The sequence below is a fragment of the Chiloscyllium plagiosum genome, chromosome 1, assembly GCF_004010195.1.
Source record: "Chiloscyllium plagiosum isolate BGI_BamShark_2017 chromosome 1, ASM401019v2, whole genome shotgun sequence".
Taxonomy (NCBI): Eukaryota; Metazoa; Chordata; class Chondrichthyes; order Orectolobiformes; family Hemiscylliidae; genus Chiloscyllium; species Chiloscyllium plagiosum.
In genome coordinates, this window is record NC_057710.1 from 59,524,253 (window position 1) to 59,545,024 (window position 20,772).

Genomic DNA, 20,772 nt, shown 5'->3' on the forward strand with positions numbered 1-20,772 from the left:
CGCCTCATCTTCCGCCTAGGAACCCTCCAACCACAAGGGATGAACTCGGATTTCACCAGTTTCCTCCCCCCGCCCTGTCTCAGTCAAATCCATCAAATTCAGCACCGCCTTCCTAACCTGAGATCTTCTTCCCGACCTCTCCGCCCCCACCGCAGTCTGCCCTATCACCCTCACCTTGACCTCTTTCAACCTATCACATTCCCGACGCCCCTCTCCCAAGTCCCTCCTCCCTATCTTTTATCTTAGCCTGCTGGACAAACTTTCCCCATTCCTGAAGAAGGGCTTATGCCCGAAACGTCGATTCTCCTGTTCCCTGGATGCTGCCTGACCTGCTGCGCTTTTCCAGCAACACATTTCCAGCTTCATCAGTAATGAGGCTTGTGGGCCTTGGGAGCTGAGAGATTAACGAGAGAGGGGTGAAGCTGGGAGGAAGGTAGCTGGGAATGCGATAGATAACCCCCCTTCCATTGATATTTTAGCCCTCTTGGCCCACAAGCCTCATTCCTGATGAAGAGCTTTTGCCTGAAACGTTGATTCTCTTGCTCCTCGGATGCTGCCTGACCAGCTGTGTTTTTCTAGCATCACACTCTTCGACTGTAATCTCCAGCCTCTGCAGTCCTCACTTCCTTCAAGGAGGTACATGATGACTGCTTGGACCTTGGGGAACCCTGAGGATATAGGGACCTTGGTGTACATATCCACCGGTTGCTTAAAATAGCAGACCAAATAGATTGAGTGGTTAAGAAGGCTTATTGGATACTTGCCTTTATGAGCCGAGGCATGGAGTTTAAGGAAGATATGCTGGAAATGTATAAAATGTCGGTTAGGCCAAAGCTAGAGTGTTGTGTGTAGTTCTGGAGTCTACATTATATGTGATAGTGCTGGAGAGAGTGCGGAGGAGATTTCCTAAAATTTTGCCTGGGCTGGAGTGTTTTAGTTATGAAGAGAGACTGATAGACTAGGTTATTTTCTTTGGAGCCAAGAGTGTCGTGCTGGAAAAGCACAGCAGGTTAAGGCAGCAACCAAGGAGCAGGAAAATCAACGTTTTGGAATGCCTGATGAAGGGCTTTTGCCCAAAACGTCAATTTTCCTGCTCCTCGGATGCTGCCTGACGTGCTGTGCCTTTCCAGCACCACACTCTTGGCTCTAATCTCCAGTGTCTGCAGTACTCACTTTGTGCCTTATTTTCTTTAGAACTGAGGAAACTGAGGTGTTGACAGAGGAGAATCAGATTTATAAAATTATGGAGGCAAAGATAGGGTAGGTAAGAAGAAACATTTTCCCTTGGTGGAGGGATCATTGACTACGGGACGTAGATGTAAGGCAGGAAACCTAAGGGGATGTGGGTCTCATTTGTACAGGTGGTACAGGCAAAATCCTTAACATGTAAAAATTATTCAGACACGTACTTGCGATGCAAAACATACAAGGCTATGGGCCAAGTTCGAGTAGTTAAGTGCTGGTTTTTGACCAATGCAGAGTTGACGTGTTAAGTTCTTTTACTCCTGAGGTTCTTACACACTTGATGCAACTGCAACACACCAACTTCTCTGAACTAGCAACCAAATTTATTACGTACAGTACAACACAAGCTAGTTTGCTCACTTTGACCCTCTTTTTTTATTTCAAAAATAAACTTTATTCATAAAATTATTTGGATCTCTATACAATTGGTCATGCCATTCTTGTGCACACATTACTTTGCTTTACATACAGACATCGAAATTTATTTTTCCTATATACAAATTCGCACATTTCCTATCCAGCTCCTCTGCTGAGGTGTTAGCGGAGCACAGATGACTGGGTGGGCCCCATGTTCTTCTTAGACAAGCAGATGTCACACGGTGGTCTTTCCCCACCGCGCCTTGGCAACAGCTGCCCCAAGCTTCAGCGCGTCTCTCAACACGTAGTCCTGGATCTTGGAATATGCCAGTCTGCAACACTCAGTCGGGGTCAACTCCTTCAGCAGGAAGATCAACAGGTTTCGGACCGCCCAGAGAGTGTCCTTCACCGAGTTGATGATCCTCCAGGCACAATTGATTTTCGTCTCGGTGTGTGTCCTGGGGAACAGACCGTAGAGCATGGAGTCCCACGTCACGGCGCTGCTCAGGACGAACCTCGACAAACATCATTGCATTCCTCTCTAGACTTCTCCTGCATAGGCACATTCCAGAAGGAGGTGTGTGACAGTCCCGTTCCCCCCCCACAGCCGCTTCGAGGGCAGCGTGCGGTGCGGGAGAGAGTCCGGGCATGCATAAAGGATCTCACAGGCAGAGCCCTTCTCACCACCAGCCAAGCCATGTCTTGGTGCTTGTTGGAAAGTTCTGGCGATGAGGCATTCTGCCAAATGGCTTTGACAGTCTGCTCAGGGAACCGCTCGATAGGATCTGCCTTCTCCTTTTCCTGAAGGGTCTCAAGGACACTACGTGCTGACCACTTCCTGATGGACTTGTGGTCAAAGGTGTTTAGCTTCATAAACTTCTCCACGAAGGACAGGTGATACAGAACGGTCCAACTACTTGGAGCGTTCCGCGGCAGCGAGGCCAGGCCCATCCTTCGCAACACCGGGGACAGGTAGAACCCTCAGTACGTAGTGCAGCTTGATGCAGCCACACACAAAGGTGACCATCAGGGTGAGGGTGGCATCGGGTGTGTTTTTTCCCCTGTTGCCCAGATCTTTATACACCGAGTCCCTCGGACCCGGTCCATCTTTGATCTCCATATAAACTGGAAGATGGCCCGGGTGACTGCAGCGGCACAGGTTCTGGGAATAGGCTAGACCTGTGCCACGTAAAACAGCAATGACAGTGCCTCACACCTAATGACAAGGTTTTTTCCTGCGAAGGAGAGCGACCGTAGCTTCCATCTGCCCAGTTTCTGCCTCACATTACTGATACGCTCCTCCCAAGACTTGGCGCACGCCCCCGCCCCCCCACCCCGTTCCAAATACCCAGCACCTTCAGGTAGTCGGTCCTGATGGTGAAGGGGCTCGAAGATTGGTCGGCCCAGTTCCCGAAGAGCATGGCCTCGTTCTTGCCTCGGTTTACCTTGGCCCCTGAGGCCCGTTCGAACTGGTCACATATGCACATGAGTCTGCGCACGGACAGTGGATCCGAGCAGAAAACGGCGACGTCATCCATGTACAGGGAGGCCTTAATTTGTCGGCCCCCGCTGTCATAGTCACCCCTCTCAGGCTCACATCCTTCCTGATGGACTCGGCAGATTACTCTATGCAGTGCACAAACAAGGCAGGAGAGAGAGGGCAGCCCTTCTTGACTCCAGATCTGACTGGGAAGCTATCTGATTCCCACCCATTGATTGAGACTGCACTGACAATGTTGGTGTAGAGCAGTTTGATCCAATTGCAGATTTCCTCCCCAAAGCGTATTTTGGAGAGAACGTCTCTCATGTACGTGTGTGATATCCTGTCAAAGGCATTCTCCTGATCCAGGCTGATGAGGCAGGTGTCCAACCCTCTGTCCTGCACATAGGCGATCGGATCCCTGAGGAGTGCGAGACTCTCAGCGATCTTCCTGCCCAGTACAGCACAGGTTTAGTCAGGGTGAATCACCGACCCCAGAGCAGACCTGACCAGGTTGGTGATAACCTTTGACAAAATTTTGTTATTCACATTCAATAGTGAGATTGGTCTCCAATTTCTGATTTCCTCCCTCTCCCCCTTCCGCTCGTAGATGAGTGTGATGATGCCTTTCCTTATGGATTCACTCATGGTACCTGCCAGAAGCATGTTGACATGCACCTCCAGCAGGTCCTGGCCAATCAAGTCCCACAGAGCAGAATAGAGCTCGACTGGTAAGCCGTTGCTGCTGGGAGTTTTATTCTTTTCGAAGGACTCGAGGACCTTGGTCACCTCGTCCAGAGGTAGCAGCTGGTCCAGCCTTTCCCGTGTTCTGTTGTCTTAAGACCTCCGTGATAGAGGACAGGAACGATTGGGAGGCCGCACTGTTGGTTGGCTTCGCGTCATACAGACTGGCATAAAAGAATTTGCTGATCTTCATGACGTCAGCCTGACATGACGTTATCGAACTATTGTCTTCCTTCAAGCTGCTGAGCACGGAGCTCTCTTTGTGCACCTTCTGGAAGAAGAAATGTGAGCACATCTCATCCTGCTCCACAGAGTGGACCCTGGACCGGAAGATTATCTTGGCCTCCGAGACAAAGAGCAAGGCTTGCTGGCCCTTCACCTCCTTGAGGTCCTCTGTGACCTCGACCCCCATCGTCTGCAGCATGAGCAGGTTCTGCATACTTTCCTGGTGCTGGGACAGTTTTCCCCACCTCTCTCTCGTCTCCTGAACACCTTTGAGGATTAAGAACCTCTTGATGTTCCCTTTTACTGTTTCCCACCAGTCTGCTGGAGATTCAAAGAGGGGCTTCACGGTTCTCCAACCTGCGTAGTCCCTCTTGAGCTCCTCAATGTTTCCCAGGGTCAACAACTTTGTGTTCAGCTTCCACATTCCCTTACCAGCCCGCTGCTTGTCCTGTAGGTGACAGTCGGTCAGCAGGAGGCAGAGAAGAACACCGGCTTGACGTTGGTGGATCTGACCAAGAGCGTAGGCATGCAAAGTCAGGTCAAAGCGAGACTCTGAATATAGGGACACCCTTTATACAGGTCAGTTGCAATTCTGACACATACTCTGGCCACTCCCCACAGTCACATGCCACTCAAAACAACCCCCAATTACTCAGTCACTTATTACCCCAGGCACAATGCCAGGATGAGATCATCCTTGGAGATAATGCAAATGCTAATGTCCTAATCCTGGGGAAGCGTTCTGCAGGCGATTTCCTTACTCCGTGCTTTCCTAAAACAATGCAGGTGTGACGTATCTCTGGCCAGAAAGCATTTCTGAATGGAAGAGATTGAATTGATAGTTTTAGATAGACATTACTGCCCTTGCTATTGTCAAAATGAAGTGAAAATTACAATGGATAGTCATCTGCATTTTTTCATGGCTTTCGTCCCCACCCAAAGGTAGTGCAATTTAACCCTTTAATGTCCAGGGAGATAGTCCCACTTAATCTTTTAATATTACAGATAGACTTAGTGCTACATATCAGACTAGAGAAAACTTATAGCTCATGGAAAGAAATAGGCAGTAACAACATAGACATAAATCTGGCAGATTGACAGGAAGAGTAGTAGGATTGAGAGTGTTCTGGATTAGTGGTGCTGGAAGAGCACAGCAGTTCAGGCAGCATCCAAGGAGCAGTAAAATCGACGGTTCGGGCAAAAGCCCTTTATCAGGAATACAGGTGGAGAGATAAGTGAGAGGAGGGTGGGGGTGGGGGTGGGGAGAAAGTACCGGGTTGAGAGTGTTGCTGGAAAAGTACAACAGGTCAGGCAGCATCTGAGGAGCAGGAAAATCAACGTTTCGGGCCGGAGCTCTTCATCAGGAATGAGGGGGGAGAGATAAATGGGAGGGCAGGTGGGGCTGGGGAGAAGGTAGCTGAGAGTGCAATAGGTGGATGAAGATGGAGGCAAAGGTGATAGTCCAGACAGGAGGGTGGAGTGGATAGGTGGGAAGGAAGATTGACAGGTAGGACAGGTCATGAGAGCGGTACTGAGCTGGAAGGTTGGAGCTGGGGTAATGTGGTGGTGTGGGGAAATGAGGAAACTGGTGAATATCACATTTGGTGTGTTCTGTGGTGGAACTGGTCCTCCTGGGAGCAGATGCGGCAGAGGTGGAGGAATTAGGAATATGGGATAGCATTTTTGCAGGAGGTAGGATTGGAGGAGGTGTAATCCAGGTAGCTGTGGGAGTCGGTGGGTTTGTAAAGAAATGACAATATTGAGTTGGTCCTTGTGGATGGAGACGGAGAGGTCTAGGAAGGTGAGGGAGGTGTCAGAGATGGTCCAGGTGAATTTAAAGTCAGGGTGGAATGTGTGTTGGTGAAGTTGATAAACTGTTCGACCTCCTCGTGGGAGCACGAGGTGGCAATGATGCAGTCATCAATGTAGTGGAGGAAGAGTTGGGGAGTGGTGCCAGCATAACTCTGGAAGATGGACTGTTCTACGTAGCCGACAGAGGCAGGTATAGCTGGGGACCATGCGGGTGCCCATGGCTACCCCTTTCGTCTGGAGGAAGCAGGAAGATTGGAAGGAGAAATTGTTGACAGTGAGGACCAGTTCAACCAAACGAATAAGAGTGTCAGTGGAAAGATATTCGTCGGGACGTTGGGAGAAGACGAAACTGAGGGCTTGGAGGCCTTGGTCATGGCGCATGGAGGTGTAGAGGGACTGAATGTCCATAGTGAAGATGAGGCATTGGGGGCCAGGGAAACAAAATCTTGGAGGAGGTGGAGGGTGTGGGTGGTGTCTCGAACATGTGTGGAGTTCCTGGACCGGTGAGGTAGGACAGTACCGCGGTAGGTGTTCAGTGGGGCAGGAGCAGGCTGGCACGATGGGTCGGCCGGGGTAGTCAGACTTGTGGATCTTGGGTAGGAGGTAGAATCGGGCGGTGCGGAGTTCCCGAACTATGAGGAAAGAGTAGTTAATGGGTCATTTTTAAACTGGATTAAGATTTGTACTAGAGTTCCCTATGGGTATGTTTGGACCCTTAAACTTCATGATATGCTAGTGACATAGATCTTGGTCTGCATGGCACAATCGCAACATTTGTGGATGGCAAAAAAGACAGGAAGCATTCTGAACTATTGATAAAGTACACAGTATCCTTGGATTTAGTAATAGAGACATGAAGTACAAGAGTCACATTATGTAAAACTGGTATGAAGTGCTATTTTGGCGTCAACAATTGTTCTATCCAAAGCTAACTGGCCTTTGCTTTCCTGCTTCCTGTCTCTCTTTTTTTGAATAAAGGAGTTACAGCTTCTATCTTCCAATCTATTGGGACCATCCTTGAATCAGTGCTTTGGGAAATTAGAACCAATGCATCAATTATCTCATGAGCTGCATCTTTTAAAATGCATCATGATGAAGTCCATCAGTACCTGGGCCAATGTCAGCCTGCATCTCCAACTACTTAGCACCGCTTCCCTTCTGATTTGCTTTTCCTGAATTGCTCTTTCCCTTCCATTACACGATTTGTTACTCCTGGGATGTTACTTTTAAGCTCTGTAATGAAGACTGTTGCAAAATACCCACTCAAATTATCAGCATTTTCCTATTTTCCAGTAATATTTCTTCAGTCTGACTTTCTGTAGTACCATAGTACCATAAGATGTAGGAACAGAATTAAGACATTTGACCCATTAAGTCTGCTCCGCCATTGGACGATGGCTGATATGTTTCTCAGCCACATTTTCCTGTCTTCTCATTAATCAAAAACCTGTCTATCCGTGTCTTAAATTCAGAGAGGTCCATTATTGTCTTCTTAAATAACAGATTTCCCTACCACTGCCTCCACAGACTTCTGTCACAACGAATTGCACAGATTCACCACTCTGGCTGAAGAAATTTCCAAGTCTTTTGATAGAAAGGGGCTTATAATGTTGCCAAAAAGAGGAGGAAATCTGAGAGCTGTGAAGATTTTAGGATTAAGCAAAGGAGACCATGAAATTGATCATTATGTTCTATCCTTTCATTTGTTAAACTACCAAGGATCACGATAAAAAAATTAATATACTTGTGTTTGTTGGAAAAAAGGATGTGGTTAGTGAAAATAAATGTCAATTGGAGGCAGAGACTGAGAAATTATAATGGGAAATTTGAAATTGTGAGAGTTAATAAGCAAGTTCTGTACTTTAGGAGAAAGTGAAGAATGCAGATGTTGGAGCTCAGAGCCAAGAGTGTAATGCTGGAAAAGCACAGCAGCTTATGCAGCATCCGAGGAGCAGAAGAATTGACGTTTTGGGCATTAGCCCTTCATCAGGAATTCTGAAAGGTCGATTCTCCTGTTCCTCGGATGCTGCCTGACCTGCTATGCTTCTCAAGTACTGTACATTAGCCTGGATTATGCAGAGGTAATGATGAAGATGTTCATGTTTGTTTCTTCTGAGACTCTACAGTCCAAACATACGTAGTTAAATATCAAAATCTAGAAGCCAGTGGTTAAGAATTCTATGTCATAATTATTGAATAAAGAACCTGTCTGGTTCTAGAAAATTATGCTTGTAATCGCAAAATGTTCAATCACAAAAGTTCCAAGTTTATAATAGTTTAGCTTCTAATACTGTTTCCAAGTCAAATAAAATTCATAGGAAGTGTTACTAATATTAGTAACACTTATTATTAAAATATAATAAATGCATTTGACTTCCTCGTTTTCTCTCAGCAAATGCCTCTGTGACTGTTGATTTTGCTTAATGGCATTCCTATTGCTAAACACCAAGTTCCCCTTTACGTAGGTCAGTTTTGGTAAAGGTGAAATCCATGCTGCACAGATTACTAATTCTTTGTGGTCAGTTTCTGCAAGGTCAATGGTGAGTTTGCCATTCACTGCAATCTGGGCATTCTTCTTCGTAGATGGCAGGAAAAAACCCCAGATCTAGTGAGAATGAACAACTTGAAGAAATATTACTGGAGAGGTTAAGTGGCCTGAAAAAGTGTCAAATCCCTGGACCTGATTGCTAAAGGTTTTATAAGAAGTGTCCACAGAGATGGTCCATGTTTTGATTTTGATCTTCCAGAAATCCCTAGATCCTAGAATAGTCCCTGTGGGTTAGAAATGCAACACCACTGTTCAGAAATGAAAGAACAGAGAAATGGGGAAGCTCCATTAGAGAGAAAATGTTGGAATTTGTTATTTAAGAATACAATAATGGACCTCTTAGAAAATCATAGCACAGTTGGGAGGAGTCAGTGTGGATTTATGAAAGGGAAAATAAATTTGACAGAGGTTTTTTAATTTGTAACTAGCAGGGTAGTAGAAACCTCTTGAATGCAGTTGGAGCTGCACTCATCAAGGCAAATGTGGAATGTTCCATCACATGCCTGATGTGTGCTTTGTAGACGTTGGACAGGCTTTGGGGAGTCAGAAGGTGAGTTCTGCGCTGCAGTGTTCCTAGCCTCTGTGGTGCAAATGTTACTTCGACTTGTCACTTATTGGCCCAAGCCTAGGTTTTGTTCAGATCTTGTTGGATTTGGACATGGATTGGTTCAGTATCTGAGGAGTTGCGAATGGTGCAAAACATTGTGCAACCAATCGCAAACATCCCCATTTTTGATCTCAGAATGGAGGGAAGGTCATTGCGGAAGTAGCTGAAGATGGTTGGGTTGAGGACACTACCTTGAGGAATTCCTGCAGAGATGTCTTGGAACTCAGATGACTGACCTCCAGCAACCATCTAGGAGAAAGTGAGGACTGCAGATGCTGGAGATCAGAGCTGAAAATGTGTTGCTGGAAAAGCGCAGCAGGTCAGGCAGCATCCAAGGCGCAGGAGAATCGACGTTTCAGGCATGAGCCCTTCTTCAGGAATGAAGAAGGGCACATGCCCGAAACGTCGATTCTCCTGCGCCTTGGATGCTGCCTGACCTGCTGCACTTTTCCAGCAACACATTTTCAGCTCCAGCAACCATCACCCATCTTCCAATGTGCCAGTTCTGACTCCACACACTGGAGAGTTTTCCCATTAATTCTCATTGAGTTGAGTTTTGCTAGGACTCTTTGTTGTCACACTCAATCAAATGTGACCTTGATGTCAAGGTCTATCATTCTCTCCTCACCTGGGGAATTCAGCTGTTTTGTCCATGTTTGAGCCAAGACATAAATGAAGCCAGGAGCTAAGTGACCTTTGCAGAACCCAAAATATGCGTCAGTGAGCAGGTTATTGCAAAGTAAATGCTGCTTAATAGTGTTGTTAATGTCATGTTCCATCACTTTACTGATGATTGACAGTAGAGAGGGGCAGTAATTAACTGTGTTGGATTTGTCTTGCTTTTTGTATACAGGATATACCTGGGAAATGTTTCGCATGGTAGGGTAGATGCCAGCACTATAGCTGCACAGAAAGAAATTCGGAATCACAAATCCTCAGTGTTATTGTCGAAATGTTGTCAGGGCGCAAAGCCTTTGCATTATCCAATGCCTCCAACCATTTCTTGATATATGTGGAGTGAATCAAATTGGCTGAAAGGTGGTTGCTGTAATGCCAGGGACCACTGGAGGGTGCAGAGATGGCTCATCCACTCAGCACCTCTTGCTGAAGATGGTTGTGAATGCTTCAACCTTATTTTTTGCACTGATATGCTTTTCCATCATTGAGGATGGGGATGTTTGTGGAGCCTCCTGCTTCAGTGAGTATATGTTCTATTATTGATGTCTGAATGGAATGCAGAAAGGATGTTACCGCTGGCTTTGACATCTACGACAGGAGATAATATCCCTGAATAAAAAAGCAATTCATTTAACTGAAAGGAAGTTCTTCTGTTAGGAGGTGGTAAATCTATGGAATTCTCTACCTCAGAAGGTGTTGGAAGTTCATTCATTAAGCAAGTTCAAGACAGATTGATAGATTTTGAGTTACATCAGGGGTGTGAAGATAGTGTGGGAATATTGAAGTAGATGATCAGTCACAATGTAGAGTGGTGAACCAGAGTGAAAGGGCAATGGCTTACTTCTGCTTCAATAGCTATGTTCCTTTTTGCCAGAAAAAACAACTTGGGTGTTTTTTTTTAACAGCTAGATCATCCAGGCAGTGTCAGGGAGACCTCAGAACAAGTAACATGAGTTTATCCTAAATTAAAAACGTATTATTGAAAATTATTTATTTTCAATTTCAAATATATAACACTAAATTTAAGATTAAATGTAAGATGAAATTAGATTTAAAAACAAATCTACTCCCTGGACTGACTGCAATAACAACAACCACAGAAAATCAGTCTTATGAAGTTTTTTTATATTTAGAATCAGGGAATGGTTACAGCTCGGGCAATTCATATTATTTATCTAATCTTGATTCAGTAATAAAGCTTTTGCCTCATTGTCAGAAGTTGTAGCTGCAGGACTTGTGGAACAACATGACTAACTTCAGTCTTGGTGGTGCCTTTTAAAGTCTAGGTTATGAAGTAAAATTTGCTGTGTTAGGAGATGTAACGATTGGTGACTAAAAGCTTGATCAAAGAGAAAGTTGTAAGAAACATCACAAAAAAGGAAACAAAAATAGAGAAGCAGAAAGGTCTAGGGAGGGAATTCCAGAGTGTAAACCTGGGAAACTGAAGTCATAGGCATAAATTTTGAGGCAGGGAAAATCTGGCATCCGAAGATTGCTAAGATCTGAGTTGTAGGGCTAGAGGAGGCTACAATATGGGGAGAGGCTGTGATATATTTGTAAATGAGGGTGGGAATTTTTAAAGTCGAGGCATTGCTAGACTAGCGGTCAATGTAGATTGGCAACCATGGATGCATTAGGTGAGCAGCATTATCCTAACTCTCATTGTGTGAGAGTTAGGATAATGGCTGCTGAGTTTGAATGATTTCAAGTTTATGTAAGATAATAGATAGGTGACTATTGAGAGGAACATTACAATAGACAAGTTTAGAGGAGATAAAGGATGGTTGAAGAAGTCAAGGAGTATAGAAGTTCTTCCTGCTGTCCAGATCCATATCTATCTGTCAACCACCATTACATAGGAATATGTATAATGGACAGCATAGAAGCTTATCATGCAGCCCTGCTAGTCTTTGCTGGTGTATGTGCTCAACAATCCTCCATGCATCCTACTCATGTAACCCCTCCAGCAGAAGCTTCTGTTATGCTACCACAAGTACACAGGTACCAAGACAAATTGAGAAGAGGGATTTATTGGAGGTTTCACTGATGGGAATTTCCCAGAACTTCAGTGGCATCACTACCCACAAGAGGAAAGTGAAGGATTTTACAGTGCAATTAAACAATTCAAATATGCTGATGATTCCCATTGGAAAGTATCAGTCAGCATGAGGAAATACTTGAAGCACAGATGGAATTGGCACAGGAACTAAACAAAGTGGGAGCAGTTTTGTGGTAGGATTGCTCCAAATATATTCTAGTTTGGTAAGTCAAAAGCCAAGAGGGGGATCTGGGTTGGATCACACCGAAAACTGGGCCAGCTCTTCTGCTGTTTGTCACAATTGAATATTTTATGGATTGTTGAAAGATATCTGAGGACACATCATTGTAAACAGTTTATGTTTGGCTCATTACTATTTGTGCACATTTTACACAGTTGCTTGCTGCAGTTCCCTCTATTACACAGGTTTCTATGCTTCAAAGATACTTAACTGGGACTTAAAGGTACTTTGGGAGATGCTGAGACTGTGAAGGCATTCTATAATTGTTAGTTCTTTTGTTCTTTAATATCTATAATTTTACTGAGCAGATATGGTTAATCATTTTTAAGATAGTTGCTATCAATACTATATTACATTCAGAATCTACTGTCTCCGGGATGTAGGGTTTATTTACTCGGAAAGCAGATTTGCTATTTAATTTATGATTAGGTAAGCTTATACAGTGTTTTTTCATTTTTTCAATATTCAGAAGAGAAGTCTCCTCTTTCTGTTAACTGAAAAGTTCATAGTTGAAATCAATTTACCTAGTGTTGCTTAATTCCTAATAGCTGTTGGTTCAAAGTACAAACTGCCAAAAAGTTGGTATGAGTTGGGGGCACTCCTCAGTGCTATGAAAATGAGAAAATTCACATGGCTTCAATAAAAGACTGAATTTGGGATAACATTGGAGCAGAGATTTTAATCTGACTTGTACCAAATAAGAGTGTTTAATTTTGGAACCACCAAATTTCATTTAATTGTAATTTAAAACTCCTCCTATTAGTGGGAACACTTATTTAGAAAAGGCAGAAATATTATATAAAGTAGAATTAAGTAATTCTATTCAATTTGTTTTCTGGGAGACTCCAGTTTATTGAGACCAAGACCTTGAAAATAATGTTTAGCGAAATTTTCCCAAAATAATGTAGAACTTGAAAATCTAAACTGCATTTTTCTTTTTTTAGTGGCAATATAAGTGGTAGAATGTCCTCATGTCTCTACGAATGTCTGCGTGAAGCTGGACTGGAGCAGTATTACACTCACTTCACAGCAATGGGTTTTCTGAAATCGCAAGATCTAGTTAAGCTGACCATGAATGATTACTCTGTGCTGGGAATGCATAGCATGCGTGACCAAAAGCGTTTATTCCAACTCATTCAAATTATAAAAGCTGTACAAAATGAGGACCACGATGCCAGTGCAAGTACTGACTGTTCCCAGCCAGACTCACTTAATGTCTTTGTGGAGAGAACTAAACCTGGCCCTCGGCGTCAGTTGAACTTTGAGTACATACCTAATCATAAAAGGGCCAATATCAGTCAGGTTTCTGAAACCAGTAGCTATCCTCCACTATCATCTGAAAATCATCTTCAGGATACTCCTTCAGGATTGTCGAAACCTCCTTCACCAGTTGACCAGCTACCTGTCAAGTTATGTCTAAAGGATATGCGCTCTCTTCCTGAGAAGGAAGCTGATTGCTCAACAGTCCAAAATACAAAAATGATTTTGCATGTTTCAGGATATAATTATGGACTACCACATGCTGTCTTAAGGTATTGTAATGACAGTTTCAAGATTGACCGTGCATTAGTTTGTAGTTTTAGAATTTTTGCAAAACTCTGAGTATTAATGTGATCACAATATTAAGAGACAGTGAGTCAATGCATGATTTTTATTTTGTGGGAAATTGGTTGAATTTAGGAGTGGATGTAATTGACATCTGCTATTGGTATTGCATAAGACTAGTTTATATATCAAAAATAATCTCTCAGTTCTTGAATATTGATGATCTCCTAGTGTCTTGATATCCAGTGAGATGAGATAAATACTTTTGTTCATAGAACTTTTGTAGACTATTCCTTATGTGTTAACTATATTTTCATCGATGTCAGAAAACATATTATTGAGTTTCTCTGGGGAAGCAGAAGGTTTCTGGATTCTATTGGGCCACAGGGCCACTGCAGTTACCAGATTTCTCATCTGTTGATCTGCTGCAATATTTCTGTTGCTGTACAGTGGCTAAAGCCATTTTATGTTATTAGAATACTTATTATTTTGGATAGTTGATTTGGTCCATCGCAGGATATGACAATAGGACCTTCAAATGTGTCAATATTTTCATGCAATTGCTTGTTTCCAAAAGGCTTGGGACACAAAGCCTTGCGTTCATAGTGCAAGGTTGGGTAGTCAGCCCTTCACATCTGTACTGTCATCTTAAAAGATTCACTGTACTTGTTGCATAGCCCAGTGAAACTTTCTCCTTCAAATATTTCTCCAATTTCTTTCTAAAAGTCATTGTTGAATCTGGTTCTACCACCCTTCAGGTTGTGTATTACAGCTCATCAGAAGTCATTAAAGTCATAGAGATGTACAGCATGGAAACCGAGCCTTCGGTCCAACCTGTCCATGCCAACCAGATATCCCAACCCCAATCTAGTTCTTCCTGCCAAAGAAAACAATTTTTTTTTCTCTTGTTTTGCCTATTGCGTTATTTACTCTCAGAAGCCTTTGTAATATTAGACACTGGTTTTAAATCTCTCCTTAACTTTCTCAGCTTTAATATGGACAGTCCCAGCTTCTCTAGTCTTTGGTCCTGGAACTTCAGTTATGTACAATCTTGTAAGTTTTATAAACACCCTCTTGAGTTTCTTTATATCCTTTATAAAAAATTGTACTCTGAATTGGCCGCAATAGTCGAGTAGGAGCTTGACTCGTATTTTGTAAAAGTTTAGGATAACTTATTTTAGGTCCTATCCTTCTATTAATAAAACCAAAGATGCTTTTTGAACGGCCTCCTCAATGGTATACCTCCTTTTCAAATTGCTTATTTTTTTTTGCATCTCGTTTGCTGTAACCCCTTAAAATTATAGCATTTATTTTGTATTTTCCCCCATAACCATTTTTCTATCTGATGTGTATCTACATATTTCAGATACTTCAGAAGTCAAATGCTGCTCTCCTTGCTGTTTATTGCATTTATGAGTTTTGTTCATAGAAGCTTACAAATTAGGACCCATCAGTATGCCATTTGGTTATTGAGATCATGGCTGATTTGATTGTGGTCTCAATTCCACATTCTTGTCTAACCTCTACAATTTTGGGATTATCTTGTCAATCAAGAATCTAACTCAATCTTAAAAATATTCAATATTCAATTCAAAGCTCATTTGGTTTGCCTTCTGCAAATTTTGAAATGATGCCTGGTGTGCACTAAAATGTATATCACAAAGTGTAATCATTTTGAATGTCAACCTAAGGGGGAGTACTGTATCCTTCCTTGCAATCAGAAAAACAAGTGAATACTACAGTTTTCTGTTTGCTAATTTTGTATCCTTAGTAGTGTGATATGCTCTTGTTGGATGTGGGAGTTTATGGAGAGTTTACATGTTACTCAGGATTATATCTGCAATAAATGCCGTTGGTTGCGAATCCAATTAAATGGAATGGTTTGAGTGACATTTAGAGGCAATGAAGAATTTGCAAGAGCAAGGGGGTGTGATGGCTGGCAGTTATAGGAAGGGAGAAAAGTCGCAGATGCAGTCACATAGATGGGTTAACTCTAGGAATGGTTAGGCAGGTAGTGCAGGAGTCTTCTGTGGCTATCCTCATTTCAAACAAGTATGCTGTTTTGGAAAATGTAGGGGGTTATGGATTATCAGGGGAATGTAGCACGAACAGCCAAGTTTCTGGTATTGAGACTGGCTCTAATGCAATGAGGGGTATGTCGGGTTCCAAGCGATCAATTGTGTTAGGGAACTCTGTAGTCCAAGGCACAGACAGACGTTTCTGTGGCCAACAATGAAAAATTAGAATGGTGTGTTGCTTTCCTGGTACCAGGATCAAGGATGTCTCAGAGAGGGTGCAGAATGTTCTCAAGGGTGAGAGGGGCCAGCAGGAGGTCATTGTACACATTGGAAATAACGACATAGGAAGGGTAAAGATTGAGATTCTGAAGGGAGAATACAGAGAGTTAGGCAGGAAATTAAAAAGGAGGTCCTCAAGAGTAGGAATATCTGGATTATTCCTGGTGCTACGAGCTAGTGCAGGTAGCATCAGGAGGCTAGAGCAGATGAATGCATGGCTGAGGAGCTGCTGTATGGGAGAAGGATTCACATTTTTGGATCATTGGAATCTCTTTTGGGATAGAATTGACCTATACAAGAAAGACAGATTACACTTGAATTGGAAGAGGACTAGTATACTGGCAGGGAGATTTGCTAGAGTTGCTCAGGATTATTTAAACTGGTAAGGTGTGGGGGATGGGACCCAGGGATATAGTGAGGAAAGAGATCAATCTGAGACTGGTACAGTTGAGAAAAGAAGTGAGTCAAACAGTCAGGGCAGGAAGGGATAAAGCAGAGAAAAAGGTAGGGCTGATAAATTAAACTGCATTTATTTCAATGCAAGAGGCCTAACAGGGAAGGCAGATGAACTCAGGGCATGGTGAGGAACATGGGACTGGGATATCATAGCAATTACAGAAAAAATGGCTCAGGGATGGACAGGACTGACAGCTTAAGGTTCCAGGATACAAATGCTACAGGAAGGACAGAAAGGGATGCAAGAGAGGAGGGGGAGTGGCATTTTTGATCAGGGATAGCATTACAGATGTACTGAGGGAGGATATTCCCAGAAATACATCCAGGGAGGTTATTTGGGTGGAACTGAAAACTAAGAAAAGGATGATCACCTTATTGGAATTGTATTGTAGACCTCCTAATAGTCAGAGGGAAATTGAGAAACAAATTTGTAAGGAGATTTCAGTTATCTGGAAGAATAATAGGGTGGTTATGGTAGGGGATTTTAACTTTCCAAACACAGACTGGGACTGCTATCGTGTAAAGGGTTTAGATGGAGAGGAATTTGTTAAGTGGAGACAAGAAAACTTTCTGCTTCAGTATGTGGATGTACCTACAAGAGAAGGTGCAAAACTTGACCTACTCTTGGGAAATAAGGCAATGCAGGTGACTAAGGTGTCAGTGGGGGAGCACTTTGGGGCCAGCAACCATAATTTACTAGGTTTAAAATAGATAGACCAGATCTAAAAGTTGAAGTTCTAAATTGGAGAAAGGTCAGTTTTGACAGTATTAGGTAAGAACTTTCAAAAGCTGATTAGGGGCAGATGTTCTCAAGTAAAGGGATGGCTGGACAATGGGAAGCCTTCAGAAATGAGATAACGAGCATGCAGCAACAGTATATTCCTGTCAGGGTGAAAGGAAAGGCTGGTAGGTATACAGAATGCTGGATGACGAGAGAAATTGAGGGTCAAGAGTGTGTTGCTTGGAAAGCACAGCAGGTCAGGCATCATCCGAGGAGCAGGAGAATTGACATTTCGGGCATAACCCCTTCATCAGGAATGAGGCCTGTGGGCTGGGGCTGAGAGATAAATGGGAGGGGAGTGGGGTGTGGGGAAGGTAGCTAAGAAGGCGATCGGTAGATGAAGGTGAGGAAGAAGGTGTTGGGTCAGAGGGGGGAGTAATGGACAGGTCTGGAGGTGGTGCTGAGTTGGAGGCTTGGGACTGGAGATAATGTTGGGGGAATGGAATTGAGGAAGCTGTTGAAATCCACATTTATCCTGTGTGGTTGTCGGGTCCCAAGGCAGAATATGAGGTGTCCTTCCTCCAGTTTGGCAGTGGAGAAAGCCAGACCTGCATGTCCTTGACAGAGTGGGAGGGTGAGTTGAAGTGTTCAGTCACGGGGTGGTGAGGTTGGTGCGTGCAGGTGTCCCAGAGATGTTCTCTGAAATGATCCACAATAAGGCGACCTGTCTTCCTGATGCAGAGGAGACCACACTGGGTGCAACGAATGCAGTCGATGACATTGATTGAGGTACAGGAAAATTTCTGACGGATGTGGAAGGATCCCGAAGCACCCTTGGATGGAGGTGAGGGGAGTGTTGTGGGTGCAGATTTTGCGCTTGCTGCGATGGTGGGGAAAGGTGCCAAGAGTGGGGTGTGGACTGAGGCATGGACCTGATGAGGGAGTCTCGGAGGGAATGGTCTCTCTAGAATGCTGATAGGGTAGGGAGGGAAATATATCTTTGGTGGGGTCCATTTGAAGGCTGCAGAAGTGGCGGAGGATGATGTGATGTATGCGAAGGTTGGTGGTGTGGAAGGTGAGGACCAAGGGGGTTCTATCCTTCTTGCATTGGGAGGGGTGTGGTTTGGTTAAGAAAAAGAAGGAAACATATGACAGGATAGAACAAGTGAATCTTAAAACTATAAAGACAGTTGGAGTATACTTAAGAGGGAAATCAGGAGGGCAAAAAGGGGACATGAGATAGCTGTGTCAAATAGAATTAAGGAGAATCCAAAGAGTTTTTACAAATACATTAAGGACAAAAGGGTAACTAGGGAGAGAATAACGCCCCTCGGAGATCAGCAAGGTGGCTTTTGTGTGGATCCGCTGGGAATGTGAGAGATACTAAACGATCAGTGTTTACTGTGGAAAAGGACATGGAAGATATAGAATGTAGAGAAATAGATGGTGACATCTTGAAAAATGTCTATATTACAGAGGAGAAAGTGCTGGATGTCTTGAAATGCATATAAGTGGTTAAATCCCCAGGACCTGATCAGGTGTACCCTAGAATTCTGTGGGAAGCGAGTGAAGTGATCGCTGGTCCTCTTGCTGAGATATTTGTATCAATGATGGTCACAGATGAGGTGCTGGAAGACTGGAGGTTCGCTAACGTGGTGCCACTATTTAAGAAATGTGGCAAGGAAAAGCCAGGGAACTATAGACCAGTCAGCCTGATGTTGATGGTGGGTAAGTTGTTGGAGGGAACCCTGAGGGACAGGGTGTACAAGTACATGGAAAGGTAAAGACTGATTAAGGTTAGTCAACATGGCTTTGTGCATGGGAAATCATGTCTCACAAACTTGATTGAGTTTTTTGAGGAAGTAACAAAGAGGATTGATGAGGACAGAGCGATAGATGTGATCTATATGGACTTCAGTAAGGCGTTCAACAAGGTTCCCCATGGGAGACTGGTTAGAAAGGTTTGATATCATGGAATACAGGGAGAACTAGCCATTTGGATACAGAACTGGCTCAAAGGTAGAAGCCAGAGGATGGTGTTGAAGGGTTGTTTTTCAGACTGGAAGCCTGTGACTAGTGGAGTGCCACAAGGATTGGTGCTGTTTCTGAAGATCTTGACCCTCGGGAGGGGTCTCTCGGTTCCGCGATCAGTCAAATAATCAATAGGAATGCGGTCTGCTTCAGCAAGATTTCAGTTTATCGTGACACCTGACACATTTGTCCAGCAACACAGAGGTTAAAAGCTTCTGTGTTCCTTGAAGAAAGTGCGCAATTCCACTTCGAACAAAGGCAATTTTTTTTTTAAGAAATCGTGTAAAATGCAATAAAATGACATAGTGGACAGCAGGTTAACCCATGAAAGTTTTTGGAAAACAAAGTTGTTTACTACATATTTATCTCTTCCCACCTGTATTTAAAGGTTAACTGGGATGGTTAGTAATGTCCTATCTAGCTTAGTTAATTCCATACTGTGAAGGCCCCATTGTCTGCTTTATCTTTTGATCCAGTTAGCTCAGCAAGACAGAAATGCAGCTTTTTGCAGGGTGAGAAACCATTTTAAACAGTGTTAATTTGCAGCATGAAGCCATTTTGTTATGTTACTTTGTATTAAGAAGCCATTTTGTGATTACCGAAAGCATGCATAAATTGGTTGCTCCTGACAACAACCTAATTCCAGATTTTAGATCCTCAGGTCCACTACTTTTCGTCATTTATATAAACTCATCAGAGGCCCATTGATTATTCTCAATGATGATTTTTCCCCTTTGCCATTGCTTATTTTTACCTAAACTGATTCCATATTGTAAGTCTATCACTACTCACCATGACAATAATACTATCATTTATTAACGATGCTATCCCACCTCCTTTTCTTTGTTCTATTTTTCTGGAACATTGAAGACCCTTGAATATTAACTTCCTAGTCTTGCTCACCCTGTAACTACATCTCTGAAATATCTATCAAGTGATATTCAATTATTTCTATTTGTGCAGTGAACTCATGAATACAGAACTGGTCAAAGGTAGAAGACAGAGGGTAGTGGTGGAGGGTTGTTCTTCTTCAGACTGGAAACCTGTGACCAGTGGAGTGCCTCAAGGATCAGTGCTATGTCCACTACTTTTCGTCATTTACATAAATGATTTGAATGTCAACGTAAGAGGTATAGTTAGTAAGTTTGCAGATGACACCAAAATTGGAGGTGTTGTGGACAGTGTAGAAAGTTGCCTCTGATTATAAAGGGATTTTGATCAGATGAGCCAATGGACTGAGGAGTGGCAAATGGAATTTAATTTAGATAAATGCGAAGTGCTGCATTTTGGGAAAGCAAATCTTAGCAACACTTAATGGTAAGGTCCTGCAGAGTGTTGCTGAACAAAGGGACCTTGGAGTGCAGATTCATAACTCCTTGAAAGTAGAGCTGCAGGTAGGTAGGATAGTAAAGAAGGCGTTTGGTATGCTTTCCTTTATTGGCCAGAGTATTGAGTACAGGCGTTGGGAGGTCATGTTGCAGCTATACAGGACATTGGCTAGGCCACTGTTGGAATATTGCGTGCAATTCTGGTCTCCTTCCTATCGGTAAGATGTTGTGAAACTTGAAAGGGTTCAGAAAAGATTTACATGGATGTTGCCAGGGTTGAAGGATTTGAGCTATAGGGAAAGGATGAATAGTCTGTTTTCCCTGGAGCATCGGAGAGTGAGGGGTGACTTATAGAGGTTTATAAAATCATGAGGGGCATGGATAGGGTAAATAGACAAGGTCTTTTCCTTGGGTTGGGA

At 43.4% G+C, this 20,772-nt stretch overlaps 1 protein-coding gene across 3 annotated transcripts in view; it reads left to right on the top strand.

Annotated features, from left to right (window-relative positions):
- Nucleotides 1–20,772, top strand: part of LOC122548705 (kinesin-like protein KIF24) — a 125,365-nt gene that overhangs the window by 4,859 nt on the left and 99,734 nt on the right. For 2 of the 3 annotated variants that reach the window (XM_043687515.1, XM_043687514.1), the window contains exon 2: nucleotides 12,920–13,507. The exons of the other annotated variant lie outside the window; for it this stretch is intronic. In XM_043687515.1, coding sequence (XP_043543450.1) covers nucleotides 12,920–13,507 — 588 coding nt within the window. The remainder of the gene's footprint in view (nucleotides 1–12,919; nucleotides 13,508–20,772) is intronic. 3 annotated transcript variants of the gene reach the window in all.